Below are 20634 nucleotides of genomic sequence, written 5' to 3'. Positions count from 1 at the left end.
TTAAGCAGATCGGAAAGCGGTCCGATACTAAAGACGCTCTGAAAACTGCTCTATTGCTGGACTATTCACAGATTCAAGGTTTTTCGTCTTTGCACGCAGTTTTATAGAAGTTCCCATTCTTTAAAACAGCGGTATTCAACCTTTTTTTTCATAGGGGCCACAAACACGTGTTATGCATGATGTCGCGGGCTTAAATTAGCGTGACGTCCAAGACACAACCGCATTGTTAACATAGAACTATGAAATTATTGCCGGCGAGAACTCTTTGATATAACTATTTGATAGTGATGACAAGGGCCGGTAAAAGAATACTTTCACTGAGAGTTGTTTTTGTCATTGTCAAATTAGTGTAATTAGTAAAGCATCAATATGTACTGTTGACTGCTCGCTGCACTGAAACTGAAACACTGATTTTCTTCAACATCCAAGTAGTTTTTCAGTTTACATCTCCAACGCAGAGCTTGAGCTTGAGCTTGGGTAGACTGTACAATTCGTAGTTGCTCTCCGTGATTGACCTGAACCAACTTAATTGCACAAAGAACACACAGAATGACGCTTGGGACTAGCAAATCATTCTCGTTTTGCAATTTTCGGTGATTCGAGCTTTAAATTGTCAATAACGACGCCGGCCACGTCCTTACAGTCATCAGGGGAAGGGAAGGAATGTTAGTATGATAACCGCCGCCCGAAGGCCCTAAGGGTCGCCTCTATAGCGTGGTTCCCTAGCGATTATCATGGAAGGAATAGTTGTTAGTGGGAGGATGTAAGAATCAGGATTCACTGTGGTAAGTGATGTGATTATGTAAACGCGAATTATCAGCCACTCGACGAAAAGAAATTCTGAAAATTCTACTTGTCACAACACGCGGTAAAGATTATCTTTAGGTATCCTGATAAGGAAAGCCTGTGTTGTTAATATTTACCGCACGTACGTTAAGAATTTTAGACAATTTGAAAAAAAATTCTATGATCATTCTATGAGTTTCTACGAGTTTCATCATCCTTCGAACGAAGTGTATGAATATCGCACAATTATATCCACATATACCACAAATAACTACAGGTAAACACACAAATCGATGACCGTCCGAAAGGAAATATGAGATTTGGGAACACAATATAAAAAACTGAATTAGAAGACTGAAGTCTGAATAAGGATCTAGAATCATTGACAGAACTCCAAAAGAATATGAATTTAATATCTCACAAACTTTCATAAAAGTCGTTATGGGATGGAACTCAATTGAAAAACATCTTACCTGCAAACAAATCTAAAGTAAATAATGTTGTTTATATCCGACGATGAGCCTTTTCGAAGATAAAGGCAAATTAAAAATACTAACTCACCAAAAAGACTGGCAACCATGAACATCTCTAAATGGAGCTCATACCTGTATTTGTTAAATTTAGCTGAAATCACTCGTCTCGCGCGTCACTTGGGTTTAATTAGCCGCTCAGAGAAACGCATAACCCATACAGAACAGAGCATGATCAGATAATTCTAAAGGTACGGCCGAAACAATAGAGCACGAGTCTTCCACACACTGAAAAATTACTTGATGGCCTATAGACTCACTATGGAACTCGTTTTCGCAAATTACACAGCAGATCATTCAATCCCGAACTCCCATACCGGCGAATGATACAATACTGAAACTAAGCTAGTTCATCTGAACTAAAAGGACTATCTATGGGTTAATGTATTCATTTCGTTAATAACAGGAGCTTCTAAAACCTTTATATACACAAACACACCAAAGAAAACGAACGATCTGTCTTTACAGTAAGTTCCCACAATGAAGCACGTCACGACACATCGCCTCCCTCCATTCGACGGTGGACGCCCGGCAATGTAACACAATGCAGAACATTTTCGAAGTTTCCAACCACAAAAATGCTCCATACTGCATCACACCATCAAGCAACCACCAAAATACAAGAAACGGTACATCGTGACGCATCTCTCTTCGAAAACTTACTGTTAATACATTACAAAATAAGTGAAGACATTTACAGATTTCCTGTTTGCAAAACGATTAATATTTGAAAAAAAATCATCTGGCATCTCTGAACATCAAACGCACGAACACATAAACACCTATGGAGGAAAAACCAAATCTTCCGATCTGAACCAAACACAGGGCGCAGCGATACAACCAGATTACTATTACATATGCACGCAGCAAGCGCCCTATAGTGTCATATAATACCACTACCACTATAGTTTACGTGTTTACGTGTTTACACACAAACACAACCCACGCCTTTTTCTGTGCGCTGATAATGTCCCCTGCTCAACACTCAAATGCGATATTTTCACTGCAGCAAAAACTTCCTATTGAATATGGATCAACACTTAAAACACCTTTTGGAATGAGCGATCCAACATTATTCCATGTCATCGTCTGCCATTAACCATACACTCGCGATTCAAACACACGTCACAATATGAGAGCCAGACAAACGCCGTAATGAAATTCACAGGCAGAAAAAAAATACATGTCCTCGCTTCTTTCCAAGATTGGTTCAGTAAAATTAATTTGGATTTTGGATTTAAACTGGATTCAATATGGATGCGGGAAACACTGATTTTCACAATTTCAAATCGTTTTCTACACATGAAAATTAACGCTTGGTAATGAAAAATTGAAGGGTAGAAAATAACGAAAGTGAACACGGAGCAACGAAAAACACAACCCTCAGTTTACATCTCCAACGCAGAACGAAATTTCTCAGAAGACGCAGAACGGCAACAGAAATTTCGAACCGAAACTATTGTGTGGTGGCGGCGGAGGCGAAAAAAAAACATCGAAACAAATTTTCATCTTCAGTTTTCCACCGAAGAACACAACTCTCAACCCGGAAACATATAATATTTAAAATCTCTGAAATGGAATGAACGGTTGAAAAAGTCAATAGCGGCTCCAGGCGATTATATCTTTATTCCACCACTACCGTTATCTATTTGATAAAGCATAAAATGACAATCTCCACGGTATGAAAACCGACAATGTACTATGCGTGCTTCTTGAATATTTAGTAGATGCATTCTGTAGCGAAAAAAATTGTACAACGCAATATCAAAATAAAAACCAGGACGAGCACAATATTTAGAGAACGTTCACTGACAGTCAACGACATGCATCGACAAATCATGACTAAGATGGACTTTCAAGCAGGTACTCATTTTTATAGTATAGATTTTTTGTGATTTCAATTGTTTGCTTTAGAAGCAGTTTTGAGTTATTGAAAAAGTTTTTGGACTAATAAGTAACCAGCATTAGTCATACATTTTTGATGATTCGAATGAAGTGTTTGACATACAACTTTGTTTAACCGACAAAGAGGTATTAACGGTCGAAACTTTGCTACCCGAACGAAAAGCTCGCGTTTTAGAAATTTTAAGCTAACACCCCAGTACAGAATCAATTACAGAGGCACTCCTGGCGGCATGCAAATCGATGCGGTGAAGAAAATTGCCTCGTATTGTGCGATATGTGTCTTTCATTATTCTTTAGAATTGAGCAAAACCGCTGTGTGTGACATTAGCATTAAGAAAGACTGATGTCTAATAGTTGGAGTGAGACGACTTGAATGATGACGATGTTTTGGATTATAGAGACTTTAAAATTCAACAGTTAATTCGCATCTAACCTCAAAATAGACCAATTTAGAAAAGTAATCTAAACAATCGGCCTTGAGAGAGATCATTTCGAAAGCCTCGCTGCCTTCTGGTCGCTAGGTGACTGATGGAATGTGAATACTGTAATTTGAAATAGCGAATGGCTTGTTTATACTACAGCAATATGATACAGCGGAGCTTAGATTGCAACATTTTCCCAACCCACATTGTCCGAAGAACGAATGCTGCATTTGCATTTCGAGTGACCGATTAACGCTCACCTGATTAGCAGTTATATTTAGATATTGTATCTCGGCTACGGGAACACGATAGGAAAATGACACGGCAACACGATCGTTTTCGCACAAAATTGTCGTATGTGACCAATTTTTCATCCCCAGTCACACTCCGTTTAAGAAATTGGTCGATTTCATTTGCTTCGCAGATGGAAATTTGATACATCATGTTTTTGGAGTTAATTGGTGTGGCACCCAAATATGGAGCTACTTTTTGAACCCTGCTTTGCGCGAATTGTTTTAAACTGCGTTATGGCCGATCTTTAGCTTTTGGGTCTACGACTGCTGACATTCCGGCGTAATAGCGTAATTAACTGTTACATTATCGGCACCACAAATACCATTAAAATATCAGCGTCCTGGCTTGCATTTTCGTCTTTATCGAAGAAATACTGTAAAATGTACCGAGTTTTCTCTTTTTTGACTTCCGTTGTTAATACCCTATAACTCATTCAAATCCAGATGAATTGGCCAACAGAAGAGGTGTTGGGTTCCATCAGGACAACGCAAGGCCACTCAGTTTTTAGTCACGTCGCCAGAAACTCCGGGAGCCGAAATTAATTGAATACGCCTGATGCGAAGAGAACTTCTCACAAATTATGTGACATTTTAAGGAATGCAAGAGCGCCCCGGTGCGGAAGGTTTCGGAGTGGAAAAAAGTAATTCCATCAATGTATTGTTTTCCAAGAAATAGTCATATGGGAACGGATATAATATTTAGGTGCTGGCGGACTACGAATATAAATAAAAACCAAACTTCGTCATAATATAATTAGTGCAAAAAAACGGGAACCAAATAAAACCAAATGTTTGAATGTGTATGAAGAAAGGGTGGTGAGGTCTGCCGGATGAACGCTGTCGTCTCTAAGATAGCTATGGCAAAACCATTTGGTATTCGAATAAGGGCCCTTCGCTTTATGGAACGTTAGAACCTCCGCTGGAAACTCGAACTAAAAAAAAGTAATGTTGAGTGTTATGAATAATATTTTTTTTAAATTATTGTTGAAGGTTGGTAACTATGTTATGTGAATTTATCGATTATTTTACGCAATTTAAGCACTATCAGGATTTAATGTTTCAACAAACAGGAAACTATCGGCTAAGGCGATAGGCTCTGAGACTGCTAGCTTTAAAAATATTTTAACGTAACGCTGAAATTAAAAGCAAAATACTCAAAAAAAAACAAAATACTGTCTGTGAAACACAAACCAGGTGTCGGTTTTAAAGGGCGAACACGAAATTATTGCGACACCGAAAATGTCATGCCAATTTTCTTATAATGTTTAGAATCAAACCAAAATTTTAGGGTAGTTTTATACATATATTTACTTCAAAAATCAATAGAAAAGTTAATCGATGGAGCCTTGAGTGTAAAATTGAACGCATTTTCTCCTGATACCCTCAATCAAAGTCTTTACAGTGTCATCCGGTACCAGTTTCTCAGTTTTTTCCATTTTCTTAACATGTCCTTCTCGTCTTTGACTGTCTTCTTGCTCTTCCGAAGTTCCCGCTTCATTATTGCCCAGTACTGCTCCACCGGGCGCAGCTCCGGACAGTTTGGCGGGTTCATGTCCTTTGGAACAAAATGGACAGAATTGGCCTCATACCACTCCAGGACACTTTTAGAATAGTGGCATGATGCCAAATCTGGCCAAAATAGCGGAGCTTCGTCGTGCTGCTGCAAGAACGGCAAAAGGCGCTTCTCGAGGCACTCAGATTTGTAGATCTCGCCATTTATTGTGCCCTTTGTCAGGAAAGGCACACTCCTCAGTTCGCAAGAGCAGATGGCCTGCCAAACGAGATATTTGGAGGCGAACTTCGACATTTTCTTCTTCTTAAATTTGTCGTCCACATCGAACTTGCTCTTGCCGGTGAAAAACTCCAACCCCGGAATTTGCTTAAAATCGGCTTTTATATACGTTTCGTCGTCCATCACACAGCAGCCATTATTTTGTCAGCATCTTCTCGTAGAGCTTCCGTGCCCGAGTTTTAGCCGTCGATTGTTGTCGCTCATCGCGGTTTGGGAAGTTCTGTACCTTGCATGTATGTAGTCCAGCTCTCTTCTATGCATTCTGGACGTAGCTCTGCGACATGCCGATTTTTTTAGCCAAATAGCGGCTTGAAACGTTGGGATTTGCTTTAATCATCCGCTTCACCTTTCCCTCCGTCTTTTTGTTCTCCGGTCCCGGTTTTCTTCCAGCTCCTTTGCCGTGGTCCAACGTCAACCGCTCCTGGAACCGCTTCAACACTCTGGAGACGGTTGAATGGTGAATGTTCAACATTTTTCCCAACTGCCGATACCTGTCGCACCGGCAAATTCCAGGTGTTTGGAAAGAATTTGTTCTCTCGACTAGCGTTGGTTCACCTCCATTTTCGTTAAATCGAAAAACACGACTTCGAGTTTGACAGCATGTAGACAATACACATCAATGAGAAAGTGTGCAAAATTTGGTTGATTTTTACCCAATGGTTAAAAAGTTATGCCCTGTTGAATGTGTCGCAATAATTTCGTGTTCGCCCTTTACCCTGGCTGAAGGTGTCGGTGTGACCTCTAATGGATTCAAAACAATGTTTTCGAGCACTGATAGGCAATAACACCATCTACCGTCTCACAAACTATACTGAACAATGATCTACGATTAATTAAACTCATAAAAGTATCGATTTTTCCAAAATTTTCCGAGTTATACACTCAATTCCACGAGCGAAATTTTACATGAACTGTCTCCTGTTTGCTAACCGGTTCTGTTTTGTTGTTTGTTTTGACAGCAAAGCGACTTCCGCAGCTGTGGGGTGACTCGGAATGTAAGAAATGACAAGTGTGTACAGGGGACATCGGAAAATTTAGAAAAAATTGCTCGAAATCTAGTAGAGAATATCAACTCGAAAAAGATACATAATACCAAATTCAATTCGATTCGAGTTTGATTTTTTTCGAACCGAGTTATTCATTTCGGAATGCGCAATGGCTCCTAGGTTCAGTTATCGAGTTATTGCTGTATATTACTCATCCTAGAGTTACGAGCCTTGCTAACGATTTGTTCATTTTCTTTATTTTGCAGGTTTATGTCGGCGCCGTCAACAAATTGTATCAGATTTCGAGCGATCTGAACATCCTCGCAGCGATCACAACCGGTCCGCACAACGACTCGAACGAGTGTTCGATTCTCGAGTGTCCCGCGGACATCGTCCGGAGGCCCACCGACAACTGGAACAAAGTGCTGCTGATCGATCACGCGGCGAACAATCTGATCGTGTGCGGATCGCTGTTCCAGGGCATCTGCAACATCCGCTCGCTGCAGAACGTCAGCTCGATCGAGTACGAGGTGCAGGAGGCCGTCGTAGCCAATGCCGCAAACGCGAGCACGGTGGCATTTATCGCCCCGGGACCTCCGGTCCCCTCGGAGAACAACGTCCTGTACGTGGGGGTAACGTTCACCGGGAACTCACCCTATCGGAGTGAAATTCCGGCGGTAGCGTCGCGAAGCCTTGCGCGGGACAAACTCTTCCAGATTGCGTCGTCCGCTGTGACGACCGGTACGCGAATTTTTGTCAATTCATACGCCCGCGAGTCGTTCCTCATCAACTACGTGTACGGCTTCAGCTCGGAGCGGTTCTCGTACTTCCTGACGACCCAGTACAAGAGCAGTGCCCACAACACCCCGAAGGAGCTGATCACCAAGCTGGTGCGAATCTGCCAGGATGACTCGAACTACTACTCGTACACGGAGATCCCGGTCGATTGCATCAGCGAGAGCACCAAATACAACGTTGTGAACGCTGCGTACGTGGGGAAACCGGGCCCGGATCTGGCGGAGAATCTCGGTATATCAACCGAGGACGACGTTCTGTTTGCGGTGTTCTCCGAAAGCAACGACTCGAAGAATGCCAACAAGTCCGCCCTGTGCGTGTACTCGCTGAAAGCGATCCGTCGGAAGTTCATGCAGAACATCAAATCCTGCTTCAACGGGTTGGGCCAGCGCGGGTTGGACTACATTTCAATCAATATGCCATGTGTGCCCACGAAGCTACAAACCATAAGCGAAGATTTCTGCGGTCTCGATGTGAACTCCCCGCTTGGGGGTGAACAAGCGATCGCCTCGATTCCCGTCCTGCTGTCGGAGCTGAAAATGACTTCGATCGCGGTGACGACCACCTCCAATTTCACCGTCGTCTTCATCGGCACGCTGAGCGGTCAGCTGAAGAAGGTCGTCGTGGAATCGTCCGGGTCGGCCCAACAGTATGCCCTCATGAATGTGGACGTCGGCTCCAAGATCCAGCCCGATATGTATCTGGATACTGTAAAATATGATCTGTATTTGATGTCAAAGCATAAGCTGTTTAAAATTAAGGTCTATGATTGTTCGGTGTATACCACGTGTGTTGCATGTCTATCAGCGAAAGATCCCTTCTGCGGATGGTGTTCCCTAGAGAATAAGTGTAGCCCCAAGCGGGAGTGTCAAGATAATTTTAAGGACCCGCTGTCCTGGCTGAGCTACAAGTCGGGCAAGTGTACCACGATTACGAGTGTGAGTCCGAGTCAGTTGCAGCGCACGACGGCCCGCACCTTGGAGCTGGTCATCGAGAACCTGCCGAATCTGAAGGAAGCGCTGGTCTGTGCGTTCACCTTCGCCAACATGGAGAAGCCAATCATCACCAATGCAACGAAGAAACGGAACGGCGTCAACTGTACCACGCCTCGGACTGACCTACTGCCTCAAATAGGATACGGAAAAAGTAAGTATCGTACGGACCGCGCTGATGTGTGTATCAGCAATGGAAGTGCGAGCCGCACGTATCGAAAATTGATGGTATTTTTCATCCTATGTTTGTCATGCTGTTGACGTTGTGGCCACGACGCTCATAGGAAATAGAATGTGTGTGTATGTGTGGGTTGGTCAAGCAAGCGTAGGAAAACGAAAATCGATGTCCATTAGCACTGATTTGCTTTTGGTCGAAGTGGTCCCATTAGAGGAAAGGGTGCAGTTATCATCTGTCCTATGGAAAAAGAAGTGGTAGCGTGGGGAAAAGTTAATGTAATTTTTTGTTCATAAACTAATTTGCCGCGATTTTAATCAGCAGTTTTTGTTACAGCTGAAAGCGATGGCTTAGTGAGAGTAATTCGGGGGCTGATTGGTTCCGACGTCGATACTGATTGATGGTGAGGAGGGAGTGATACATTTGGCTTTAGTGACGCTTTTTTATTCTCAATCTGTTGGTCATGTTTTGAAAGCGAATATTAGTTCTGCTGCTTCAGATAAGTAATTCAATGAATTCAATTGCTCGGATTGTGACAATACAATCTGAGCATTTTCTATTTTAACACATGTCATGAATCAAGCGTGAGCAGTCAGATAAAAGTTTGAATAACATTCAACATATCATCCAAATTAACACTGAAGGTTTGTTGACAGAGAGTGAATGGCAAGAACTGATGGCGATAAGGGTCCTGCGTCATTGGTGTATGAAAAATCAGTATCTCATGTATGTTCTCATCGTTTTGCGTATACAGTGTTGGGCAAAACATTAAAACCACTGCTCAAGCACAAAAAGAAAGTGACAAAATATTGAGGAAAAATAATCCAATCCAGTGCTTCAATCCATTTTTAATATTTTATTTGCATTGTTCGGAGAAATTTATAACATTTGTAGTTGAAACAATAGTCATTCATTAAAAATGCCGGTTTTAAAATTTAAATTAGGACCGGTTTTAAAATTCATGGTAAAAAAATAAAAACAAGAAAATTCATACCGTGAAAATAGGGTGTCGACTACCTTGAAAAACCTTGAAAATCAGGGAATATCAGGGAACTTCGTCACCAATCTGGAAAAAAATGAAATTCCGACAATTAGAATTTTGATTATTGCAATAATTAGAAATTTTATGATGCCAAAAAAATTGCATTTGACTAGCTTGACTCTCTGTAAGTTTTCCAGTATATGTTGTTTGCTTTTGCCTGTAGATTCCTGGAAACAGTTATGTGTCACAAATCACTCCGCACTGCTGAAAAAGACATGGTTGTATTGAAAAGAATGTTTCATGACAGCCAGAAAGCTGAGAAGGTCCAGGGTGTGATAAAATGAAGTTATGATGATGCTTGTCTTTGTTCGGAATTCAAAATCTGAGCTCGATTAATCTTTGTAAGTTATACTTTGTCGTTGATCTCGATGAGTCTGTGAACAAGAATACAAAGAGGCTGCAGATGGATCTGAATGTCCGATTTTAGGATAAAAAACAGAATGATGTGGTAAATCGTTACACGACTCCAATGTCCTTGGGACGTTTTCAATGAAAGCATTTCGACTGGTATCTACCCCGATTGTCTAAAGATGGCTCGAGTAATTCCCGTGCATAAGTCTGGGAGCAAAACGGATATCAACAATTACAGACCAATATCAATTTTATCCGTTCTAAGTAAAATACTAGAGCAACTTCTGGTATCAAGATTTACCAGCTTTTTCAACCAGAATAATGTTTTGTATAGCCATCAGTATGGATTTCGAGCCGGATCCAGTACTCTAACTGTTTTGTGTGAACTGACTGATGACATCTACAAGGCAATGGATTCACGTAAAATTATGGGAGTTTTGTTTTTGGATCTTAAAAAAGCCTTCGACACTATAGACCATGAGGTGCTGCTGCAAAAGTTAGATTCGTATGGCGTAAGAGGAACAGCTAACGATCTAGTTAAGAGTTACTTAACTGGCCGTACCCAATGTGTTGTAATTAACAACTCCATAAGTGCTCAGTGTCCATTATCTGTTGGAGTGCCACAGGGAAGTAACCTTGGACCCTTACTGTTTTTGATTTACATCAATGACCTGGCAAGATTGAACTTATATGGCAAACCTCGTTTGTTCGCAGATGACACATCTCTGTCATACCAAGCATCAGATCCAGAGAATATTGTCCGGCAGATGAACAAAGATATACATGTCCTTCAAGATTATCTTAATGAAAATTTACTGTCTTTGAACTTGAGTAAAACAAAATATGTCGTGTTTCGTTCGCCACGACTACGATTACCACCACATAGAGAGTTAGTCGTGAATGGAATGGTCTTGGAACAAGTAGACGCCTTTAAATACCTTGGTGTAAATCTCGATGCTGCGCTTAGATGGGAAGACCACATTGCTAAACTCCAAAGGAGCCTAAGTTCAGTTTGCGGAATGTTGTGGAAATCTTCTCAATTCCTGCCGCACAAACAGCTCTGCACTATGTATCATGCATTCGTCCAATCAAAGCTGCAATATATGGTGTCAATTTGGGGAGCAGCGTTTAAGTCAAGGCTGCAAATTCTACATCGTATCCAAAACAGATGCCTGAAAATTGTTTACAGTAAACCACGACTGTATTCTTCTGTCTGCTTATATTCTGAAGTCAGTCCATCTATTTTACCAATCCCTGCCCTTCGTGAACTTCAGTGTTTAACCCAAATACAGAAGCTTCAAGTTGATCCATCTGCTCATCACAATCAATCGTTCACGACTTCGTCGTATGGCTACTTTCTGAGAAACCAAGGAGCTCTTTCTATTCGGCGTCCGAGGACTGAGGCAATGAAAAGATCTTTCATGTATTATGGGAAACATCGCTACAACCAACTGTCACTTAGTCAACGAACTGAACGTAACATGACAGACTTCAAACATCAACTGAGAATGCGTATTAGAGGAAATATTCGTAACTATATCATCTGAGTGCCTGAGGTGTTGAGTCCCTGTGAACTCTACTGAGTATTTCTGCTTAACACCCCCTTCAAAGAGATTAATCTCACTGGGGGTGCAGCTGTTCCATAATTATGATTTCTGGGTGCATAAAATATATTGTAAAATGTTTTTAATATAGATGTTATAATAAAACAGCAATTCTAATTTTTTTATCAGTGGAGCTCTCGCAATCTTAGCACTGATACAATATTGCTAACAACAAAAGCAACAAGTTTACTCACAATTATCCGAAAATGAACGACTGGAGTATTTTGGAAAGGATTGGTTTCCGGAATTTTTTACCAAAAATGGTCTTCTATCTCTCGTGTGAAAACTCCGTTGAGAGTGCTTTTCCATTAATACCGAATGTTTTTATGTAAACAGATGTGAGTAAACGGTTGTGCTATGCGACAAATTTATGATGCTATGCTTCACTTTGGAAGGATAGTATCAATAAAAATGTTGAGCTAGTTAATTCAACGAGTCCAAAATTCTCTTCTCCTTATCCAGAAGACAAGGAAAGTCGAAAGAAAGAAGCTTGTGCGTCAAATGAATCAAAATTAATAAAACGGCTACTGGAAGCAGGAACGAAATCTCTGAAGGTGAAACGAAGAAAATTTTAGAACACGCACAAAAGCGAGCCGAAAGATTGGAAGAAAAAGGATTTCGTTAAAATCGTAACAGTTTCATAAAAATTTATCCGAAATAAAATGGAAATGACTCATTCTTCACTAGTATCTAAGGCTCCTCCAAGATAACTTTGAAGTGTATTAATAAATCCATTTTTTTATCTCTTACGACACTTTTCAGTCGTCGCTTAGCTCAAATAGAAATCACAAATAATTCATTTATTGGAAGATATCGTTCTTGATTTTTATTGTTCAAGCTAACTGAATGTTTTAGGAATTACAGTTAAAGTAGAGTAAAGATTAGAGAATTTGATTACCAGTCTACGAATTTGATTACTAGTTTACATCTGGAATTTTTCTGAAAAGTTAATGGAAAATTAGGAAATATCAGTGGATTTTTTCGGGTTTAGAGTCGACACCCTGGAAAAACTTCTAGGGTTACTACTTGTACGCATCACGCACATGCATCACTTCACGTACCCGGTTCGGCATGGATTCCACCAGCTTCTGGCACGTGGTGGCGTATCAACAAGCTTGGATCCTATCCCACAGTTGCTGCTTATTCTTCGACTTCTTCGTGTACACCGACCTTTTCACGATCTCCCATGGGTTATTTATAGGGTTCAGATCAGGTGATTGTGCTGGCCACTCCATGACGTCGCTTTGTTATCCTGGAACCACTTTTTGACGGTCTTGGCGGTGTGCTTCGGATCGTTATCTTTCATTAACTGCCATTTCAGGGGCATCTCCCACTCTGCGTGTGCGCAGAGTGGGATTGGGCGCAGAGATATTGATCTATGATTTTATCCACCCAATACAGGGGGCCAACCTCGTACCAGAAGCCGCACCCCCACACCATAATGTACCCTCCTTCATGATTGAATGTTTCCATGGTAATAAGCGCATGTAAGCGCAGCCTATTGGGCGATGGACCCAAGTTTTTCCGTCCGAGCCGATGAGGTTTACCTTTATCTCATCCGACTACAGTATATTTCGCCACTGCTTTTTCTTCTCCAGATCGATCCAATCGAAGTGGTCTTTCGCGAACTTCAGCTGTGCCTTCAGATGCTTTGGCTTCAGCATAGGGACCTTCCGGAGGCTGTTACCAGTCGCCGCTGTACTGCCTGGGAACTCGCGGACAGGTTCAGTTCGTCCCGGATCTCTATGTCATCCGACAATGATTTCTACCAGTTCTGTAGTTACTCATCGCTAGTAATTCGGGTTTATGGAATGCTATCTGTTCGCTGTCAATCGCTATCTTTTTGGGGTTTCGTGTGGGTAGCTTTCATTCGGTATAGCGATTCAGAGATGGCTTGACGCTATTGAAAGTGTTCTTCAAGTCGATCGCTACCACAGCACAGTATCGATAGTCAACGAATTAGAAAGATCAAGAAAATCAGGAAAAATCTGATAAGGAATATCAGACAAAAAATCAGGAAAGAATGGAAAATCTGGAAAAAAAGTTAAGATGAAAAAGGAAAAAAAAAATAAAAAATAAGAATATTGAAATCTATATATATATTAGAGTGCCAATGAAAATGGCTATCTCGAATTTTCAAAGCGAACTTGATTAAAATTGTTGATTCCCACGAAAAACTACCCTATGCAAAATATCAGCTCAATCGGACTTCATTTACTAGTATCGCACAGCGGTCAAAGTTTGAGTTTTTTGAAAACCGAAAAATCACCCAAGGGGGGGAGTAAAGGAAATCGGGGTTTTCAAAAAAAAAATATTTGATGCCAAATATCTTCAAATTGCATGAAACGTCGAGGTTTAGTGTCATCTCGAAAATTTTTGACGTAGAACTACGTCTTTCATTTCTATACCGGGGTGTAAAATCAAAGTTTCGAAAACGAAAGCGTTACGCCGGAGACCGAGGTTTTGAGCGTTAATAGCTCCTAAACAACTGAACGAAATGGTATGATAAACACTTCATTCGAAAGATAAAATGTCTACGCGTTCTATACTTGTTACTTTTTGATTCAAAAACTTGTTTCAATAGTCTTAAAATTGCTTTCAAAACAGGCTATTGAAATCACCAATCGGTATATAAGCGAGCGCCGCTCGGAAATCCACTCAGTTCAAATTGAACAGCGATTGGAGCATGTTGTCGCTGTTGTGGTGAAGCTCTTCGTTTATCATGAAAGCGCTGATGAACGGTGTCACCAAGAGCCTGTTTGTGCACCTTAGGCCAGACATGAATCCATCAGGAGGAGAGTGATGCCACAAACGGTTCCCCGGGAAGATCTCGAAGCAGCTGCTACACACACACACACATACACGCGCGGAATTCTTTCCGTTTGGATGCCATTCAGCATCGAGAAAGATCCGGAAAATAATCTGCCAGTTCCTCTGGGAATTTAAAAATACATTCATGTGAAAGAGTTTATTTGAATGTTTTCTATCCATGTAACACTGTGATCAAATATGTTTCAATCAAGTACTATTAACAGATGGTTTTCGAGTTAGCATAAACCACTGGTGGGCTTCCAGTATCGAGGAAAATGTGGAAATAGCTAATCGTTACTGAAAATAATCTGCCAGTTCCTCTGGGAATTTAAAAATTCATTCATGTGAAAGAGTTTATTTTAATGTTTTCTATCCATGTAACACTGTGACCAAATACATTTGGTTTTGTGATTTTTCAATCAATCAATTAACAGGATAGCTTCTGAAGATTATTCTTCCCCATCAGTAGGATATTTCCGTATCCAATATTGTATGCGCCCGCAATCGATTATTACTCAGTCGCCGAAAGTTCCGAGCTCAGAGAGTTCATTCCCCTCTAGTTTGCCTTCCAAATTGCCATCGTAAACCACGCCTTCTCTCGATTCAATCACGCACAAAAAGCAAACTTAAGCGATATTCTGGTGGTGAGACGCATTCATTTTTCGTGAGGACATCGACAAGACAACATCGTTGCTGAGGATGCTGGACGGCGAAGGATCGAGATCTGCCCTGAAACGCGAGCAGTTTGTTTGAAACTGTGAGGGAGCACAGAAAAGCCGATCCTTCAGGAGAAGAGAAGGTGACCATCGAAGCAGCCGCTACACACACACATACACGCACGGAATTCTTTCCGTTTGGATGCCATTCAGCATCGAGAAAGATCCGGAAAATAATATGCCAGTTCCTCTGGGAATTTAAAATTACATTCATGTGAAAGAGTTTATTTTGATGTTTTCTATCCTTGTAACACTGTGACCAAATATTTTTCAATCTAGTGCTATTAACAGGTGATTATCGAATTAGCATTAGCCACTGGTGGGCTTCCAGTATCGAGGAAAATGTGGAAATATCTAATCGTTACTGAAAATAATCTGCCAGTTCCTCTGGGAATTTAAAAATTCATTCATGTGAAAGAGTTTATTTTAATGTTTTCTATCCATGTAACACTGTGACCAAATACATTTGGTTTTGTGATTTTTTAATCAATCGCAATAGCTTCTGAAGATTATTCTTCCCCATCAGTAGGATATTTTCGTATCCAATATTGGATGCATAAAACCTTGTACCTCCAACGTAACGCTCTCATTTTCGAAGTCCCCCAAATATTCATTTATTCATTCATTCAGAATGGATTCAGATTCAACTTCAAACAAAGGATCACTGAATCAACGATAGTCCTACGTCACCATTGCGGTTATATCATAGATATAACCCACTTTCTGTTTTTTTTTCTCAAAAATCGACACTGGGTTTTTTTCCGAATACGAGACGAAACGTATGGTTTTAAGTGCCAATAAAAATAATTGTCTCGATTTTTAATTCGGAACTTACTACGAAATGTTGATTTGCTTAATCGTCGCAGATCTCAAAATTTTAGTTTTCTGAAAATCGAAAAATCACCCAAGGGGGGGGGGGAGTAAAGGAAATCGGGGTTTTCAAAAAAAGTTTTTCGATGTCAAATGTCTTAGAATTGCATGAAACGTCGAGATTTACTGCTATCATGAAAAAAAAAGTTCGTCAAAAATCGACTTTTCAGATGAAAACGACCAAGTGACGAAAAGTCAATTTCTGACAAAAAATTTTTTTTCGAGAAGTCCCAGAGTGTTCCAGCAAATTTAATTACGTTTTCGCTGATAAATTCGTTCTTGCTTTGGCAAGAGATTCGGAGCTGTGGACAGGAAACCAAGGTTCTCGTCACAAACAAGACTCAAAAATGTATAAATGTGAAGAGTACCTGCAGAAATGTCTCTTCCTGTTTATTAAGGCTCATAAAAGTCCGGTGAATTTTTTTTACCAGATTTGGCAAGCTGTCAAGTACAGACGAGAGGTGCTTCAGTGGTACCCTGATAATGGGGTCGATTGCATCGAAATATACCTCAATTCTCCCAATTGCCCCCAATTCCGCCCAACGAAAAAATATTGGGCAATTGTCATGCAGAAATTGAACACTATTGAATGTCTGATGTTGATCAACAGAGAGTTGAAACTTCGATGGAGGGTGTCCGAAGGAAAATACGAAAATTAATCTAAATTGATTTTTTTTTCTGAGAAAAACAATGAATTATCTATCCGCGTTTTGATATAACCCGAATTATAAATGAATCAAGCTTTATTTAAAATAGGGGTTTATATTGTTTTGAGTAGTCTTAAAATGTTCGCTGGTGGAACAGTTGAACTAAATACAAAACAGAACATATCAGAAAATGTTTCCCATCAAAAGTTTCATATCTATATAACAAACAACCGCCTATTACAATCAGATAGAACAGTTTTAGGATAATACATACAGCTTAATGGTAAAATAGTAGAGCATAGAGAGTTTTGTACAGATGAGTTTTTCTAGCATATTTCAAGAGACTTCTTGAATTTTAATTTATTTGAACTTGAATTTGATGTCCATCAAAAAGTCTCGTATCCTACATTTTTTGGTTTCTACAATCACAGATTAACCGAAACCAATAGAGTCTCACAAGTTTTTTTTTTTCAAAAGTATTCGAACTTTTGAAAAGCGCCATGCCGGGATTGAACCATGATTGCTGAACAGGTTCTCTCTTTTTGATCTTTTGACTTTGAGTTTTTGAAAGTCCTTCTGTTATTTTAGAGCATACAGAAAAACGCTAGAAGTATTCGTAGCTCATGAATCAACAAATTGCTGAATTTAATTGGTTGTCTCAAATCAAAAGTTCAACAAAGCGATTCAGAAGTGAAGTCCGGGCGCTGAAAGAAACTGACAGGCACCTCCAAAGTCCATCGCATCAAATGAAACCACAGTCATAGCAATAGTTGACATTAGTAAACTTGAAAGGGTTACTGTGCAGCTTGCTGATCTACAAGTGAATATCTCAAAATCATTCAAAACATCCCAATAATTGGCCTGGCAAAATGCTAAACATTATATATGAATCATGATTGGAAACCAACGACGCTAATAATAATCTTTTTCAACCCCGCAGATCACTTCAACGCGCAACTCTCGATCAAAACCTCCCAGGGTCCGGACATCGTCTCGACCAAGTTCACCTTCTTCGACTGCAGCACCCATCTGTCCTGCACGCAGTGTGTCTCCTCGCAGTTCCCGTGCGACTGGTGCGTCGAGGCGCACCGTTGCACGCACGACACCGCCGAAAACTGCCGCAACGATATCCTCGTGACCGGAATCAGTCGCATTGGTCCGAGCTATCGCTCGGGGCCCGGGTTCTGTCCGACGATCAACGTAACGGGTGACGGGCCGGAGATTTTGGTTCCGGCGGGCTCGAAGAAATCCGTCAAAGTCAAAGTGCATATCATTGGTCAATTCATCGTCCAGACGCGCTTCGTGTGTCAATTCAACGTCGAGGGGCGCGTCACGAGCGTCAACGCCCAGCTGCTGGGCGATACGATCTACTGTGATGCGATGGAGTTCTCGTACACGGCCAAGACGCCCAAGCTGACGGCCACCTTCGCTGTGATTTGGGGCGGTTCGAAGCCGCTGGACAATCCTAATAATATTCATGGTGGGTTGGAGTTGGAAAAATTACCTCAAATATTTCATTAATGATGTGATCTTTTTTCTTTTTTTAGTCGTAATTTATCGCTGTAGAGATATGTCCGATAGTTGCGGCGTTTGCTTGGCGTTAGATGAGAAGTATAAGTGTGGTTGGTGTTCGTCGTCCAATACGTGCGAGGTGGAGGATCAGTGCGGCATATCGGGCAAGGTCGAGGGCCAGGAGAAGAAGGATTGGCTGAACAGCCAGCAGACTTGTCCGAATCCGGAAATTCATTCGTTTGACCCGAAGACGGGACCCTGGGAGGGTGGAACCAACATCACCATCCGGGGGATTAATCTGGGCAAAAAGTTCGAGGATGTGTACGGTGGAATCAAGATCGCTGGGATCGATTGTATGCCGTTCCGGGAGCTATATGTTCAGACGAAAGAGATTGTGTGCAACGTGGATGGTCCTGGGGTTGAGGGACATCGGTCGGGACGGGTGGTTGTACAAATTTCCGACTTCCGAGGGGAATCGACGTATGATTTTATGTTTGTCGATCCGGAGATCACCGACTTTGGTCCCAAGTTTGGACCGATCGCTGGAGGTACGATTATCAAGGTTGTGGGCAAAGATCTCAACACGGGCAGCAGAGTGAAGGCGTTCCTGGATCAACATCCTTGTGAAATACTGAGGTAAGTCTCCTTCTACCAGCATTATTGAACGAATTATTTTGAGCAGCGATTGTTTTGTTTTTCTTCAGCACCGACGAGAATGAAGCCACTTGCCGAACGACTGCAGTCCCGGATCAAATGCAGGGGAAGCTACGGATGGAATTTGATAACGCGAAGCGTGAGTTCGCCGGTGACAACTTTGAGTACGTGGCGAATCCATCGATAGACTACGTGACGTCTGGTGATCCTGGAAAGATTAGAACTGCAAGAGGTATTGTCACCACTTTTTTGTTTGTTTCCAGTACCTTCACTATTCATTCAAATTTGAATCAACGAACCGTAAAGCAGTTCAGCTTCTCTGAAGCTCCCACATTAGTGTACCGAGCACGCGAGAACGAATGTTTCGATGCTGAAGGACTTGTACCCATAACGTTCAAAAGCCGTGAGCATTTTTCGAAGAGAGTCTAGCAATACTTCTTGTCTCTCTTTGGCGTATGTTGTAAGTTGTATACTTGGATCAGTGGCATATGTGATTCACGAGCCAGCTTGTCATTGAATCATACACATTCAGAGCTTGTTACTGAATCTGAATGTACATGATTTCTCAAACGTATTTCATTTGGGCAAGCTAGAACTTATATTTTAGGACAACATGCGTACCGTGTGTCGTACTTCTGTTTATTAACTAGCTGACCCGGAGAACTTCGTCCCGCCCAAAATAGATTTTCTGATATGAATACTTTGGAACATTCACGTTTTCTCACTAAGCGAACGTTTGTGAATTCGATCGTAGATCTCTTCATTGAGTGAACCACTAATTGCTCCTTTACAATTTCCTTTTACTGCACATTTCCTAGTACTTCTACCAAAACTCATCAATACAATATAAAATTATTTTCAGACACAACTCTCGTACACGATTCTTCAATCATTTGCAAATAAAATGTTTCTCTGTTACATGGAATACACGTTACATATTTTTTAATATATGTAAATATATGTAAATATTTATACAAATTTTCTGTATCAAATATGATAAAATAGAGACAGTTTTGCGCTTATTAACACATTTGGCGATTATTTTTTTGGATGAAATATTCACCTCTTTAATCCAAAATGGATGAATTTCGCTCCTGCTTTGTCGATTTAGATGCTTAGTTTGCTGAAAAAAAAAATATTCGACAGTTGCCGAGGAGTGGGGCATAGTAAGAGTATTAAAATGCGAGCGAACATTTTTGTCCAGCAGGCACGGCATTCATTCCCTATCATGAAAACCTGAAAACACTTCCAATACAATTTAACATTGCAGCAGCCTGAGGGTCCAATTGTCGAACTCCACGTGTTATCAATTTATCACTCCAGGAAATCTGCACCTATCTGTACTTTTGCACAAAATCTGTACCGTACAGAATCTGTACCAAAAACAGATGTCTACAGATGTCTAAAACCACTGGTCATGAGCACTTGGTGAAGCGTGTGTGGGTCGGAAATGACGAGGAGCAAATAACGCGACGAAATAAATCAATTAAATTTAACTTTATTTCTGTACATGTGTTTACATACGTGAGGATACTTTTAGACTGACTTTGCTGCACTGGCAGTGCAGCCAGGTGCTAGGACGACTTATTGAATAGGGTCACCACATATGCCCCTCCAGTTACACTAAGAAACGAACTCTGTGTCCTGATTGTGTAACTACGGTTTTAGTGTCGTCCTGGGGATGACGCGAGATGCTTCCATCGCATATGAACGCTGGTTTTACACGGTCGATGGATACGATATGCTTGTTT

At 41.0% G+C, this 20634-nt stretch overlaps 1 protein-coding gene across 5 annotated transcripts in view; it reads left to right on the top strand.

The window, feature by feature from the left end:
• The window catches only part of LOC129762012 (plexin-A2), a 138456-nt gene that overhangs the window by 95224 nt on the left and 22598 nt on the right, over positions 1–20634 (top strand). For all 5 annotated transcript variants that reach the window (XM_055759961.1, XM_055759971.1, XM_055759981.1 and 2 more), the window contains 4 exons: positions 6981–8655; positions 17658–18197; positions 18265–18865; positions 18934–19115. In XM_055759961.1, the coding sequence (XP_055615936.1) occupies positions 6981–8655; positions 17658–18197; positions 18265–18865; positions 18934–19115 (2998 nt within the window). The remainder of the gene's footprint in view (positions 1–6980; positions 8656–17657; positions 18198–18264; positions 18866–18933; positions 19116–20634) is intronic.

Source organism: Toxorhynchites rutilus, chromosome 1 (assembly GCF_029784135.1).
Source record: "Toxorhynchites rutilus septentrionalis strain SRP chromosome 1, ASM2978413v1, whole genome shotgun sequence".
Classification (NCBI taxonomy): Eukaryota; Metazoa; Arthropoda; class Insecta; order Diptera; family Culicidae; genus Toxorhynchites; species Toxorhynchites rutilus.
Note: the sequence above shows the minus strand (reverse complement) of the source record. Positions and strands in the feature narration are given on the sequence as shown.